Raw genomic sequence first — 16,311 nt, forward strand, 5'->3', positions numbered from 1 at the left:
TTCTGCATTGAGAGTATTACAGTCTAAAATGACATCAAAGCAATTAAAACGTCAACTTCTGACAAGACGCCATCAACTGCCCAATGGTCCATTATCACAGTGATTGCTGACTTCCCGACTTTAGATTACACCGTGACTGCACCACGAACACTTTGTTGTAACCCACTGAAGAACATTCACAACATTAGAGTGAGCGATGTAGTAATGTCGGAAGATTCTTGTTGAGCCAGACGATAATACTGTTGGTATGATGTTTGTCGAGTCAGACGACATTTTGTTTCATATTTCATGATTTTCATTGTGTATCTTTTTTTTAATTCTATCCCCAGCTTCCTGTATTTGATTCTTAGATAATCCGTTAGTTATTGGGTACATGCAGTCAATTCGACTTATTTCTCATACATATTTGATATTTTCTGTCGCTTGCCTCGATCAATGTATAGAATAGTCCAGTGGTTACGAAGTGTTTTGTTAACAATACCACAACCCGAGACTGATATAATAAAACATATCTGAGAGTCTGCTATAATAGACAACACATCATATTACATATGACCTACTTTTTTGATCAAAGGAATTGCGTTTTATTAATTTACTTCAACATATTGTTAGTTTGGAGTCGTTACCAATATGCTGTTGATTTGCCTTTGGTACTAACAAAATTCACAATATTGATAATTATATAAAGTGTTCGTGACGATGTCAATAATTTAGTGAGAAAAGAAGTTGACGATAAAAGAGACTGCTACAACCCATGACATTTGACGATATTTCATTCACTTTGATATAATCACAATGAGTGGGTTCTCGTCTGATAATTTGTTACGTTGCGACCAAAAGGGAATCTGACAACTGCCACAAACCGGCAGCAGTACGGGAGGATCTGCGCGAAAAGGTTAATTGTTTATTGTCATCGGGTTTGAGAAAGGGTAATATTTCCTGTTAAAAGTTTAAAGGAGGGTTTTCGTTATGATGGTTAAAGATCACACCTGAGTTCTTCTCCAATATTTGAAAGCAATTATAACCATATTTGCCTTTCATGCCAGGTCAATCAGATTAAACTCTGATGTGGTGATATACACTAGATGTCTTTATTTACCTCCTTTTCCATCGTTTGTTTTGTTTCGGGTGATCGTCACTTTCAGTTTGATGCTAGGAGTGGTTCCCGGATATTTATAGCACAAACAGTCATGTAACTGTAAATTCACTATTGTGACCAAATACACTAAATGTTAGGCCTTTGCATGAGAAAGGGTCTTGTAAAATGAGGTATGATGTCCAATCTGGAGTTCTGCGAGGAACCTCCTCGTACGATTACTCATCATGGGGTGTCCCCCCCCCCCCACACACACACGCACACACCCGGGACTGTCCCTCTAGGAATTGGGATGCAACTGCGAACGATTTTGCAACACTTAACACTGGGAACAATATTCGATCACTAGGAACAATACTTCGACAGTTTTTTTTTAAAAAGCGAAAAGATTTTGGAAAATGATTTTAGATTTCATGAAAATGTAGGTTCAAGTTTGTTATCCCTATAAGCGACGAAGAGAATTTTAAGATTGAAATTTTATCAGAGAATTGCCTGCCTGACCCCTAAATTGACGTTTGCATGGAGCTGACAATCAATGTAACGTAACCTGGGACAATCATCAACCTCTTAACCCCAAAATGACTTAATGTCAGAATTATCGTTAATATCCCTGCTAAATGACAACGTCAGAATCAATATGTAGAGTGTATTCTCCTAATTCATGTGAAATGCTAAGTAGGGAACTATAAATAATACGTATCAAAACCACACAATATTTGATCATAATCTTATCGGGTTAATCATTTAAAAGCATGTTTATGGTAGTTTTTTAAAAACGTTCGGATCAAAGATTATGAAGACATTAAAATTGCGGGTATATTGGACATACTTGAATTAATGTTGGCCTTAATGTCTAGCTAAGTACTATGTAAAGCTGATAAAATAATCTATCGTGTGTTTTCATGTTTGTTTAATGTCTGGTATTTGATGTAAATGATTTAAGGAGGGGACATTAAATTTGAAGGGGAGAGTGTATATGAGTGATGCACGCTCTGGTCTCACGATATATGCTGCAACACAACGGGGCTGACAGGCTATTATACGGTTATACCAACAAAGTTCATCTATTTCTTCGTATAACCTTTGTTTCACGATATCGCTGTCCACTTAGGAGAAAATAGGGGCAAAGAAGGTACACCCATTGTTTAAGGCAATGAAACGCTAACAGAACCCCGTTCAGAAGCGAAAGCACATTATCCGGTGACGCAACGGATGGTGTCGTAAAGAGACCTGTGGTTTTACGACATTGATACAACACTTTCTTATCTTGTACATAAAATTGGCTATTTGGCATATCTAATTTAACGATTAACCGACGCGACACAGGCAACCGAAGTAGATGAGCTTGTGTTACTATCGAAAAATCAAATGGAAATAAAGTAAGCCATTGCTATTTATTCGTCGTCTGATGTTCGATGTGATATAGGGGGGGGGGGTCAATGGCTAAAGCGTATTACTAATCAATGTTCTGATCTCGCTATCTCACGTTTTGAGGCGGACAGGTACATGTTATCTAAAAGTTAAATGTTTACAGAAATTATTGATTTACGATTTTATGGCTATCTAATGAGTACTGCACTTTTCAGAATTACTTAGCTTCTAGTAGATCACTTGCGTTTGTTAACGTTTCCTATAACTTGTAAACATCTAAGAACCGTGTTAAGTCTGGGACAGCATCCTTTCAGCGGCGTTCACAACCTCTTTATGTTTAAATGTAAATGTTATCAGAGTAATAACTGAAAAAAGTGCATTTTAAAATAGTTTTTATTACATTCATATGTCTCAGGGTAGGATTTAGAATCCATTAGAATTGTCTGGGTTTTACAGACTTGACTTACTGCCAGACAAAGTCTCATTTGGCGCTGATAAGAGAATGACTTTTTGTCCAAACATGTGTTGAACGTTTGACATTTGAATGTAAACACATTAATTAGTTTTAAGGTAAGAACCATTTTATTCGGAGGAGGGGTACTGCATATGATCAGTAGTCATACTGAAGTTGACAAAACAATAGAATGTTGCTTACATAGGCTCCTTCACACTGTTACCTCATGGGTCTTAGCAGACAGGAAAGTCATTGAATATTCATGACCCCCAAGTGTTTATTTCCTTATAAATAATCATGAATATGTATTGTTCATCTAATAAATATTCATGCATATAGATAAACAAGTTTTAATTTGTTTCTTGGCAATTGAGAGAAATTTGATGGGAAATTATGAAATTACTCTCCAGAACTTAAAGTTTATGAAAATACTTTATTTCCTCGCGTGATGTTTCGCCTGTACCTTCATGGCTCTTAGTAGTAACTTCTGTTTACTATTAAAACAGATATAGAAATTACTAAAATATATTGAGTCATGTTTAGTTATAGCTAGAACTCTTATTCGATATATGTGTAAGCTGATAAAAGTGTGACAACAATAGTTTGGTTACCAAAACATTTGAAAATCGCCAACGTCATGTTTACCAATCCCCTTTTATTCACATTCAATCACGTCTATCCTATTTTGTAGACGCATATGTGCTCCAAAAATAAGATTGATCGTGAATTAAGTATATGTATTGTATACCAAAAGCAGACCTCTGTATAACAGACAACTGAATAAGTTTGTAAACGTTCTGGTTAACAACACCCTAATTGATGAGCCTCATCGATTAAACACAAGCCTGGTATGTCATAGTGTCATGTTCTGTATCATGTTTGCTTTATTTTCCATTAGGTATGACGTCAAAGTGCATTCATACTCATATATTACAATGTTGTGGCTATCATTGGGTTCAAATATCAGACAATATATTTTATTTCATTGAGTTACATACACGCAAAATATTCTCATTCATTACTATGAGAAATGTTTTGAATTGAATTAAGTGGCATGTGAATAATTCAGGTTGGTTCAATGGTGCTACAGGGAGAATCACACACACACACACACACACACACACACACACACACACACACACACACACATTTATAGAATATGGTCGTTGTTACAACTAAAACTGGTTTATAGAAAATCAATCGTCAAGTTATACTTTTATGTCTTTTTGTCATTTCTATATATTATTCCCATTATTTCAAATTGTCGAACCTGCTATCGCGCATGTCGATTAAGTATCAATATAGTGTAGTGTAACGCTGTGTGGCATTCTGTTCTTGTATGTTGATATGACATGTGTTATTATATAATTTGCCCTAAAGGTACATGGTATATAGCTTAAGTAGAGCTCCCCACTGTTATTTAGATAGAAGAGAAAAATGACGTAAAACACATAACTTTGGAAGTACTTAAATATTCGAAATAAGCCATATTTTAAGTTACCAAGCTCACTGCGCACACTCAACCATTTTATGGTTTTAAGTTTTCTGTGTACTTTGACTCAATGTTTAGCTAAAAAATGGGAACACGCTTACGGAGTCTGCAACTTTAATCTGTTTTGTTCACATGATTTTATTACACTTCACTTCAGACGTTTTCATCATTCACTCAATGTTTCCATGTGTAATCCTTTACTTTATTTTATTACGTATTATTCCGTTATTTCCATTTGACAAATTACTTGGTTGTTTGTTGAGCACACTTCTGTATATCATGTATCTGTAAGTCTAGGGTCCCCTCAGTATCATTTTTCAATGTTGAGATCCGTTCTCGTTAAATCTGACTCCTAGAATAATTTACATTTGATTTACTCAATTACTCAAATTATGATAAAATATTTCAAGAACATGATATATAGATAATGGAGCCTTTAATGGCAGGAAACGATTTTATAATTCCATAGACAATGTAATATGACAATATCAGTTTTGTTCACGAAATGTTTTCAGGTGCTTAGTTTTAAGTAGAGCTGGTGAACAGGAATTTTCATTAAAATTTGTAATGCGGGGCAGATTTTGTAACTTTATTAACATGAATTTCCGAGAATATGTAATGAGGATTACAGGCAACAGTTGTCATTTAAAGAGGTACAACATTATGGTATTTGGAGGTTACACTTTTCCCATATTAGAACATAATTATACTATTCTAAGTACTAAAATATGTTGAATCAATCCACCAACTGAACATTATATTAGGACAGAATTTCAGAGGTACCAAGAAAATCACCAAACACCGCATTTGGTTTCCAAGCTTCTTGTTCACCCCTTCTGCTAAACTGTGGCGATCCAGCTTTGCTTCCAACAAGTATAAGTATTGACAGCGGAGAACTTCACTGTCTGTGGTTTCCGCGTATATTGTTGATTTGTGTTGTGTACGCTAGCTGGGCATTAGCCGAAACAGGACCTTTCATGGAGACTATACTTCTAAGTTGGTGACTGTTAAAAAGAAAAAAAACAGACTAAACCATTATCCGTGAACTTTCGGGTGATCTGCAGAAAGAAACCCAATAAGTAACAGTTACAGGGTCTCTTAATTTCGAGTGATATTATTATATGTTAGCGCGGCAGCTTTGCCTCATAAAAGACGGACTGTTTCCGTTTGATGGTCTTAATAATGATTGAGGAATGCATGTAAGACCAAACCAGTAAATAAAATCCTGTGTGATCGGTGTATCAAACAACTCAATTAAGTCTAGCATAATCTGTAAGAAACGTTCACATGCACACGGAGTGATTATATTTGGTAGACAGCTAAGCTGATATGTCGTAAACCCTATTTCATATGACAAGAAATGATCATCTTGAAGGAGACAAAAGAATTGCACGATCCCATCACAATGAAGTCAAACCACAACATCTTTCAAATCTCTCTATTAATAGAGCTTCTTGTATTCCTATATGTGGAAACCGTTGTTGTAATTCTGTCAACATTTGGGGCTCCAGCATATAGAGTTAATGAGTTGATGGACGTAAGATGCTGCGAGTGTTGTTGACGGTATATATAACGTTTCCTGCCACTTGGTAACATATTACAACATCGAAGGACATGGCCAGTACGGATATCCAGTTCCTGTAATATTCGATGGTTTTTAAACATGTGTTTCCATCACCAACGCTTCAGTCAATTATATCACTTGCACTGCACGCATATGTATTGTGTGAAATACGTTCACTCTTTCTATGACGATATGTCATACAGTTAAATCATAATAGCAAATAGCAAAACCAGATCAATTAAAGATTGTTTTCAGGATTGTATATACCTGAAATTTCTCGGTTATTCTGCCTGTAGAATTTGCTTTGTTATTCAAGATAGTTTAGATAGCTTTCTAATTACTTTCTTTCTTGGGAAAGTCGTTTTTTTTTCTTGTCATGACACAACACTTGCTTTTCTTTGCTTTTGAATGAACCGATTACCGTCCTCATCAATATGCAAATGACTTAATTTATATGCATAGTCGTCGATAGCTTCAATATCAATAAGGAGATGATATGGGGAAAAGAAATCTGATAGAGGTAGATTGAAATGATAGCATTCTTATAGTGAGATATGCTTACCGGAAGGAAAGGTGAAAAGGTACCATTATTTATATCTTTCTTCGGATTGGATAGCATAATGATAACGCAGTCAAAGAAGCCGCCTTCCATAATTTAAAAATTATAATAAACAAATAATTGAACCACAAAGGGGCATAACCTGTAATTATTTGCTTGTATTATGATTATACCCGAACATGAAAAGCCATTCTCTTCACGGAAAAATGGATTCTAATCTTTGTAATCAGACGTGGACGACAGAGATTTCAACGTCCATCGTGTATTGTTAATGATTTGATGACGTAATTCGGTGACGTTAAACAATTACGTCACAGGATCGTTGATAACTGCAAGCTGAATTCCTGACTGTAGCAACGAGTATTTTTCAGCGTATTGATTTAATCTGTTAAAAGCATAGCAATACAAAATGCATCAAAATAGTGCGTGCCTTAAGTCAAACCAACGGAAAAAATACATTATGGTTTAAATTATGTTTACTATGACTTTCTTCTTATCTAATGTCATCATTACAGTTATATAGCCAAGGGGGGTGCTCACTTTTCCTGTCTTTATCTACAAAGCGTGGTGATTTTGCCTGTTCACGTAATTATGAATTCAAGAAAGCAATTACGTGAATGTTAATAGAAGAAGACGTCGGTAGGAATATTGGACAGGATTGGTATGACATTAACCTTTACACCCCATGGCTAAAGCCTTGCAGACAACTTACAAAGATGTAGCTCAAATTTGGGGTAAAATGTCTGTCTTGCAGTTCGTGATATATATGAAAAAACCAATGTCCATTAAAATTTAAGAAAACCGTGAGAGAAAACACATTGATTCACTCAGTGAAAGCTTTGAATTGACGTTTTCAATTGACTGATACCGCTATATCAAGGGAGACTATTCCCACGGCGTTCATATGGTCCGTTTCACATTCGTTGATTATTATCTCCGTTCGCGTGTTATTTCAATTCAATAGTTGAGTATTCTCTCTCGTGGCATTGCATACAGACTGCATAGCATCACTAGATCACAAACATATATAATGCAATATTGACCACAACACCCGCCTATTCATCACGTAATTTTCGTGCTTAATCCTCGAGTAAGAATTTCTTTCATGTCCCGAGATTATTCTCTCCCACAGCGCCTTGTTTTGGTTGACTGCGTTGATAGTTTTTCGTTTATTTTTTAATCAGTTAGATTCGGCGGGTAAAACTCCAATCCCAGATATATAATGACCTACTACTTTCTGAGTGTTATTAGTATGAAGGTGGCAAACATTGTCATTGCGATCAAGCCTTCGAGCTAACAACATAGAGTTCGGTAATACGACCTGACGAAGTTGACTGAGGGAAACTTTACATTTCTAGACAAGCGTAAACATTATACACGAAGTGCCAGATACGTTAGAAGTCTCACAAAAAGAGCAGAATTCGGTAGTATATGGAAAAAAACTCAATACATCGAGAGACCGATGTATTGAATAGCACACGGTTTTATTTAAGTATCACTTTAAAACATGCACGGTTGATGGCCGTAAGCTGGAAAGTATCGATGTATACTGCGTCTCTCACTCATCCCGCGGTATCTTCTCTTAGTTACGACCTTTCTTACAAATGCTAGCGGTTGTTTATCCTTCTTTTATCACATCGTGTTTTACTACAGAAATCCTCAAGCAGCGTCTCTTTTGTTGAAATTAGTTTATATATTAGCGACATTGTCGAGCAAATCTGTCGATATTGCTCGACAGATGGGTCATCTGTGACTTTATTCTGACTTCCACTGATTCAATAGAAAAAAACCAGCGGAACAATACTTCAAGTATATACGTCATGGAAGTTTTCAACGCGCAAGACGAGTGTACAACATTATGATCTTTACATTTAAATTCCGTTCCAGTTTTTTCTTTTTGTAAAGCGTATGAATACTTCGTGTTATTTCTGACATCACGTCCCCATGGAAACTATGGTGGCTGTCGTTTCTCAAGGAGACATCGAGAATAACTTGGAAACTCATCTTAAGCACGAATCAAATAATACATATTTATCACATATTTACCATCCTGTCTTGAAAACACTTACAAGGGTTAAACAGCTGTCATAAACAGCGACGAATGACAGTTTTACCGCTATAAATTGCATTCCGCCACGCCTTTTTTAAGCGAAACATATTCAGAAGTGAGAGACATCGTGCTCAAGAGTCGAATCTCTCCATTCCGAAATATTAAAATTGCATCAGGATTCCCATATTGTAAAATGTTACCTGGTAATAGTTTAATGTTACACAATATTGAAATTTCCTCTCTCAAGTTTGACTTCATGATTTAGTCGGTTTTTGAAATATTTTCCCTATTATCAGAGTACATCCTTTAGAGCCGGTTGTACCACCTCTCAATCACATAAATTGTTAAAAAGCATTTTAACTAAGCGACCACTTAAGTAATAAAAAGGTTTCTACCAAATGCGTTAACTTATCTTTATGGAAAAAATCACGGTGGAAATGTTAAAAGTCATTAGTGTAGAACTGAACTACCGCTATCTTGTTAACAACAATGTGCAAACCTGAATATAAACTGATTGAGTCTCCTGGTATTTAGTATCAGGAACTTAAACCTTAGTTCTTAGAGAAAAAGTCCAGTCACAGTTGTATTTATATACAGTTAAAAGGTTACAAGAAAAGTCCTGTCACTCGGCCAGACTAATTTCTACCTTTAGTACACTTACATTGATTACTGCTATCAACTTAAAGGAAAATTCCAGTCAGACTTATTTCTGCTTATAGTACACTTGCATTGATTACTGCTATCAACTTAAAGGAAAAGTCCAGTCAGACTTATTTCTGCCTTTAATACATTTGTATTGATTACTGCTATCAACTTAAAGGAAAAGTCCAGTCAGACTTATTTCTGCCTTTAATACATTTGTATTGATTACTGCTATCAACTTAAAGGAAAAGTCCAGTCAGACTTATTTCGGCCTTTAGTACACTTGTACTGATTACTGCTATCAACTTAAAGGAAAAGTCCAGTCAGACTTATTTCTGCCTTTAGTACACTTGCATTGATTACTGCTATCAACTTAAAGGAAAAGTCCAGTCAGACTTATTTCTGCCTTTAGTACACTTACATTGATTACTGCTATCAACTTAAAGGAAAAGTCCAGTCAGACTTATTTCTGATTTTAGTGCACTTGTATTGATTACTGCTATCAACTTAAAGGAAAAGTCCAGTCAGACTTGTTTCTGCCTTTAATATACTTGTACTGGTTACAGCTATCAACTAACATATGATTTGGGAGATAAAATAGCACCTTGATAAGTTATTCAACTTCGAAAATGGATCCCTACTGCACTTGCGATGTGTTTGGTCATTTTGGAGATTTCCTGCAAGGGTTTGTGAGAAGGCCTTCCTGGAAATGACGTCACATTTACTACAATCCCTTTCTCTTGAGGGTCAAGTGTATGTAAGTTGATAGCAATAAATACAAGTGTACTAAAGGAATACTAAATAAGTCTGACCAGAGTTTTCCCTTAAAGTGGCAATCTGGAAGAAAAATAGTTTTGATTTTGAATGAATGAATGAACGATTTTTATTTTGTTTTCCTACTTTAAAATACATAGTGAAAGAATATAGACAAAGTCTGTATTGTAACTTATTATATAGCGGAAATCTTCCATTTGTGTGTGAAAAGTGCGTTATTGCAAATGATTTGTAACCAAATCAGGTAAACTCAAGTAATCACTTGTAATCATAAGTAAACACATGAATTAATTACACTATTGATATATTTTGATGTTTCAATATTTGGGAAGGGACAGGCAAGCACAGACTGGACTCGACATAATGATTACTTGTGTTACGGTAACCCTACATATTACACATGTTGTTTAACACTGTGTTCTGCAAATAGATAAACATGGAAAAATTGTTTCACTGATTGAAATCCAAAATAATTACCCATTCCGTCCATATGGTCACTTAAGTATTTCCAATCCAAATACCAAACGCTACTTATCATGCTACATGTATTTCAGATTGTCGACATAAGTTCGAGTTCATTGCAAATGAAATTTGTTTTGTTTTGTTTTCTCCGACCATCATACTCAATATTTCCTGATGTATTTCCCTTTTTCAGAGGAACAAGTGGAATCGATATATCACTTGATGATGTAGATATTAACCAGTGTAGTCAGACAACGAATATATCCGATAGCGGTGGAGGGATATTGATGCATACAGAGAAAAGGAACGTGTTTGCTGGCACTAACAAATGTCCGCCAGAAAGTACAGAGGTGAGTACGCGGAAAAAAATAGAAGAACGAAAATGACTTTACTCAGGTGAAATGATTGTGTCAAGAAATAATAAGCAACTTCTATTTCATATGCATATAGTAGAAACCAGTTGACTTGAAACAAATCATAGTCTTGCTCAACAAACATTTCACTAGCATTGCTACATTGTATTTGTTTATATGGTTTTTCGACAAAAATCTTATTACCAACTCTTCTTTTTATCATCTGGCATGACAAAAGTCTTACCAACATTGCTATATTTTCTTTGAGTGGGGTATAATTTCAGCCAATATTCCCCAGATCGTATACATTGTAACAACGTTTACTTTTTCAGGCATGTCAATGGATTACAATGTAACAATTGTAAGTCAATTATTGTCGTGCCAGACAATGTTTACACAACACTTGCAATAGACATGCTACTAATCAGAACGCCCTTTTATCAGTTGTGGACAATTTGGAAATGGCTTTGAAGGTACTGTAAAATCTTCTACTAGCACTATCAAACTGATATGACATGTACATTCATTGATACAAAAACAATAGCGGGTGCCTCTAATGTAGATTCACTTGATTAGTTCATCAGTTGGTTTATGTATGCGAAAGTTTGTTTATGTCTGTGAAAGTTAGACATAAGTTATATGGCTACCTTTCACAGACTAAACAAACTGATAACAACATGCCTTGAACCTACAACAAAGGCACCCGATCTTGTTTTGTATTTGTATATGTCTGTTTGAAAGTGCCATTTGTAATTGTCTACTACTGATACAATGACGTTCTGATCAGCAGCATTTCTATAGAACTGTAATTGCTGTAAGGGATTGTAACAATTTTTTTCGAGCCAGACACTAAGGTTCAGCAATGTTTATATTAAGATTTGTGTCGAGTCAGACATGTAGACAGTTTCCATTTTATTCCAACATGTAAGCTTAGTGGTGTATTCGACATGTTCCGTACAAGCTTGTAATGTCAGCATCAATGTACATAATGAGAGAATATTTTTACACAGAATCTCTCAGTATGTGGTGATTACCTCGGTTAATATATGTATAAACACGCCACGCTGATGGTCAGCTCAGCCGAAAATGCCTGTGTTTAGTGGAAACTAATTGAGCTGTTTTGCGCATTTTCATCCGGCACCATATGCGAGGTTAATGCGATCGGTGAACATAACTGTAATGCTCGACTGTTTTACGTTCACTCGTTCTTCTTTTTAAAATTTGAAAGTTGTGTGTGCGACTGAATTTCCTTCTTGTTGACAAACACGATTATTCCCATCACCTTTACTGTGTAAGTTCTTACCGGTAACAAGTTCTGACTATTATTGGTGAATTATTTGGCATAATGCACGAATTTACTTGGAGGAACAGTCTTTTGCATATCATGTGAATTTCTTGCTGAGAAACAAAAGGTTGTTAGAGTGTCCCTAGTTACTGGGTAGGCATTCGTACAGAGTGTATTTGGGAATGAGACGACTGCTGAATCGGAAGGTTACGTTTTAGTAGCCTGTGAATGTTAAAAGGTTTGGCTAAAACAAGCTCTAAGAATTCCAAACAGGTTCACAATTATTGAACCCTAAATGTACTCTAATTACATGGAGTATAAGTCCTTACCGAGGATGTTTTACTTCTAGTAAATATAGCCTTGGATATATCCGTATCAAGGAGGGTGACGATTAAACGACGGATATTGTACATTCTTGTACAATTCTGAAAAGGCTAGTTTAACTTGTAAATTAAGGTCAAAAGACATCAACTTTATCCGTGTTATCTCTAACATTCATCTAGGCCAAAAGGTTGATACAGGACCCAAAATACCTACCCAGAACCACAGATAAGTAACACAGAACTGAGTCATAAAAAATCATCCAAAACGCTGGCTAGCAAAATCGACTGACTCAATCTCACGAGATTGACAACGACAATACAGAAGGGTGCTGCCTAGAGCCCGCAACTAACAGATAATGTTCCGATGAACTTTGCTGATTAATTAGAAGGGAGTCGGTTGTTTAATGGTTTGCTTCCATTACTCTATTGTGTTGATTTCCCGGGAGAAGTCTTCAACAAAATCTATTTCATCAAAACTCATTGGCGAGTACTTAACATTAAGTAAAGGTTGATAAAAATGGATGGCCCTGTAGTTAAACTAACTTATAACCTCCTAAACGTAATTGTATAAGTGTTTCGGGTAATTTGTCTCCAGTGTAATGTGATTACTTGGGTTAACTCTTTATCACACCTGGCTTGACATTCTGTCAAGAGTCTAACAATAAATGACGAAAACGAAAGTACGTTACAAGACCGTGATTTACAAGACCAGGCATCGTGTACTTTTACTTGCTATGAATGTTACGACCTTTCACTCATTATTTGAGCAAAGAAGGGTACAAGATTTGAGCACGTTTGGTGTAAAGTGTAGATGCTGAACATCCGAACACCTTTTAGAATTCAAAGAGGGGTGAGAGAAGTCCAGTGAGAGCCATCCCTTATGGGTTCAGTGTTAATGCAGGATGAAACCGGAGTACCCGGGGACAACCTGCGTTGTTCGGTCGAGTCAAGCTGAACAACACTCTTTTTACTTACAGCATGGTAAATTTAATGAAATCCTGAATGGGGTTCGAACCCCGATCACAGTGGTAAGAGGCAAGTGGTTTAACCACTCGAGGGTTTAGGATATTACCGTACGGGGCAAGGTTGGGGTTGGGGTTGTTCAATTCAAGTTTGTTTTGCTTTAGAAGGCTTCGCTAAAGTTTCCTTGTGGACTGCCGAGAGGAATTGGTACAGTATCGATACAAGACACTTCGTGTCAACTAAAAGCCACTCAGAACTTGACAAGTCATCACATAAACTGCCTCTGACACGCAACAAAATACATAAAGGTCAAAAATTGCGAAAAGATGTAGTAGATTTGTGATGGTTTTGACAGAATTCATGAAAGGAACTGTCTTTTTACCTGTCGCAATTACTCTTTGAAAAAGCTCAGTTATGCCCTAGCTGTGATGTAACATGAGTTAGTGCTATTGACTGTCTGTCTGTCTGTCTGTCTGAAATTTAAATCAGTCTCAATTGAATGGAACGTAGACCCTTTCTCCGGTTTTTTCCACTGTCATTTATCTTTCACTGGTTTCCAATTTCTTCGATTGGAATTTAAGCAGCGACAATCGATGTTGTCGCAAAAAATTTGATTTCCAGAGTAAATAGAGGAGATGTGATCCCTCCACAAATCCTTGTTCATCGATTTCATCAAATTCGCATGCGCAAACGATTGAAATTCTTGAGTTTCAAGCCGACTGAAGGCCGTTTTTAATTGATTTTCAGATATTCTGAAAGATGCGCTCTAGATATGTTCAATTTGAGATGTATTATTTTCAACTCTTTTATCCGGTATAGTATGGATCTACCCATATCCTCTTCTGAGCTTTCTGTTTTTTGCTAATCTGTCTGAACCTGTTTAACCTCTCTCTCTCTCTCTCTCTCTCTCTCTCTCTCTCTCTCTCTCTCTCTCTCTCTCTCTCTCTCTCTCTCTCTCTCTCTCTCTCTCTCTCTCTCTCTCTCTCTCTCTCTCGCTCTCTCTCTCTCTCTCTCTCTCTTCCATAGTACTGTAGTTGTTTCAGATTTTAAAAAAGTTTCGCCACTTTTCCTCGGTTGAATTGACGTAAAAACTGTATCACAACATGTCATACCGTTACCATGGTAACTCGTTCACCCCTCTCCGCTCAGTCCCAGCAGCATATATTTAAGAAACAAGTGTTTCATGTTTTGATGATCTGATAACAAGATAACACATCCTCAGTTTCTGATCGCATAAAGCTTTAGATTCAGAAAAGAAAGAAAATATCCAACAACAATACATGTATCGAACCTGCCGCTCTTATATAAAAACTTGCTGATAGCAAACTAGGGCCATCAAAGGAAAATAATCGACATGAGACCCCTTTCAACGAACCATTACAAAGAAAGTTAAATAATGATATGATGTTTGTATGTACATGCAATGAGTCCTAGAATCAAAGAGTTTTTTATCATTTTAACTTTAGAATTGAGGATCCTATCTCTTGGAGGCATTCGGTTTTACAAGTATAAGTATACTTAGAACAAGCTTTACTGCAATATTCGCTACCCTGGATTCCATACATGTATTCTCAAGTTCTCTTTGGCTGTTCTTTAGAGATACATCACGCGGTGCATGAAAGATGTATCTATTGATGACAGCTTAATAGATTAGCACTTTTGAGTAATCCGTTCCTTGGAATCCTCTTGGTAATTTAAAAGAATATCCTAAACCATGGTTATAGATCCACCAAATAATTGGACGAGGTCATTCAATGCTGATATTTCATACAATGTGTTCATGAAGATTGATGGAGGTATACCATCAAAAAGTAATTTGAGAAAATAGAACCTAGGGAAAATTAGAAAATACCGTGACTAGAACATCTGTCTGATTGAGATGGAGATAGTTTTTTTTATTCCATGGTGTTTGTTCATTGAATTCATCCCACGCACTGTCGAATGCAGACTCGATGAAGAAACATCCGCATACTACCATATTTTGATTCGGTTGTCATGGAAACGGCTACCTTAGACTTTTTTCTCCGCTGTTCAACTTTTGACAAGTAGATTTCATAGAGGAAATATTTTTTTTTGCTTGCAAGTCAGCAATTCAAGACGACTGCCCGTCTATTTCACATCGAATTAACCAGTACATAGAGTTTCATTATAAACATCAAAATTGTTATTAAATCTGTCCCATGTTTTCCCTTCTGTGTAAATTGCCCTCCTTTGTCATAGTCATGTAATCATTGGTGCGTGTGATACAACCATTCGTTACTTTTTATTTCATTAAATTTTGTACGTGTTGAATAATATGCTATGGGGATAGTCGTCCATGTCATTGGGAAACCTACAAACGGTAAGGGAGTATAGATTTCCCGCCGTTTATTGGAAATAGTATACATTTCTTGATTTTCATATAAATGATTACCTTATAATGTACATGATAGTGATATATTTACTTTTAAATGTACGTCATCTTGAATAATCAAGTGGCTCTGATTTCCCCGTTGTTCATCTCTCCCCTGCAAGTCAAAGATTTCAAAGTTGTATATATCAGCGCGCCCCCAACCGGTTAACCTGATTGGCTGCCAGCGCACAGCCAATTGGATGCCTTGTTGTATTTGCTAGTTTCGAAGACGGAAACGTTCATACCTGGTATATTCCACGACTCTCTAACACTGCCTAAATAGTGTTTGCTCGCTTTCGCTTCTGCAAAAATGTAAAAGTCTTTTTTTATTTTACAAACCACCATTGAATGACTTTTAACTTAAATTCCCTGTCAAAGGATAGTGTTACAGGAACTCAATGATTGTGCTGGGTAAATGTGATAAATTATATCCTACTACCAAACAAACAAACAGGCAGGCAGACAAACAAACAAACAAACAAACAAACAAACGGGCGGGCGGGCGGACGGACGGACGGACGGACGGACGGA

At 36.3% G+C, this 16,311-nt stretch overlaps 1 protein-coding gene across 3 annotated transcripts in view; it reads left to right on the forward strand.

Annotated features, from left to right (window-relative positions):
- Positions 1-16,311, forward strand: part of LOC144437538 (putative G-protein coupled receptor CG31760) — a 165,054-nt gene that overhangs the window by 122,690 nt on the left and 26,053 nt on the right. For all 3 annotated transcript variants that reach the window (XR_013481018.1, XM_078126485.1, XM_078126486.1), the window contains exon 4: positions 10,658-10,814. Coding sequence is in view for 2 of the 3 variants with exons in the window: in XM_078126485.1 (XP_077982611.1) it covers positions 10,658-10,814 (157 nt within the window). In the remaining variant the exon portion in view is untranslated. The remainder of the gene's footprint in view (positions 1-10,657; positions 10,815-16,311) is intronic.

Source organism: Glandiceps talaboti, chromosome 7 (assembly GCF_964340395.1).
Source record: "Glandiceps talaboti chromosome 7, keGlaTala1.1, whole genome shotgun sequence".
Classification (NCBI taxonomy): domain Eukaryota; kingdom Metazoa; phylum Hemichordata; class Enteropneusta; family Spengelidae; genus Glandiceps; species Glandiceps talaboti.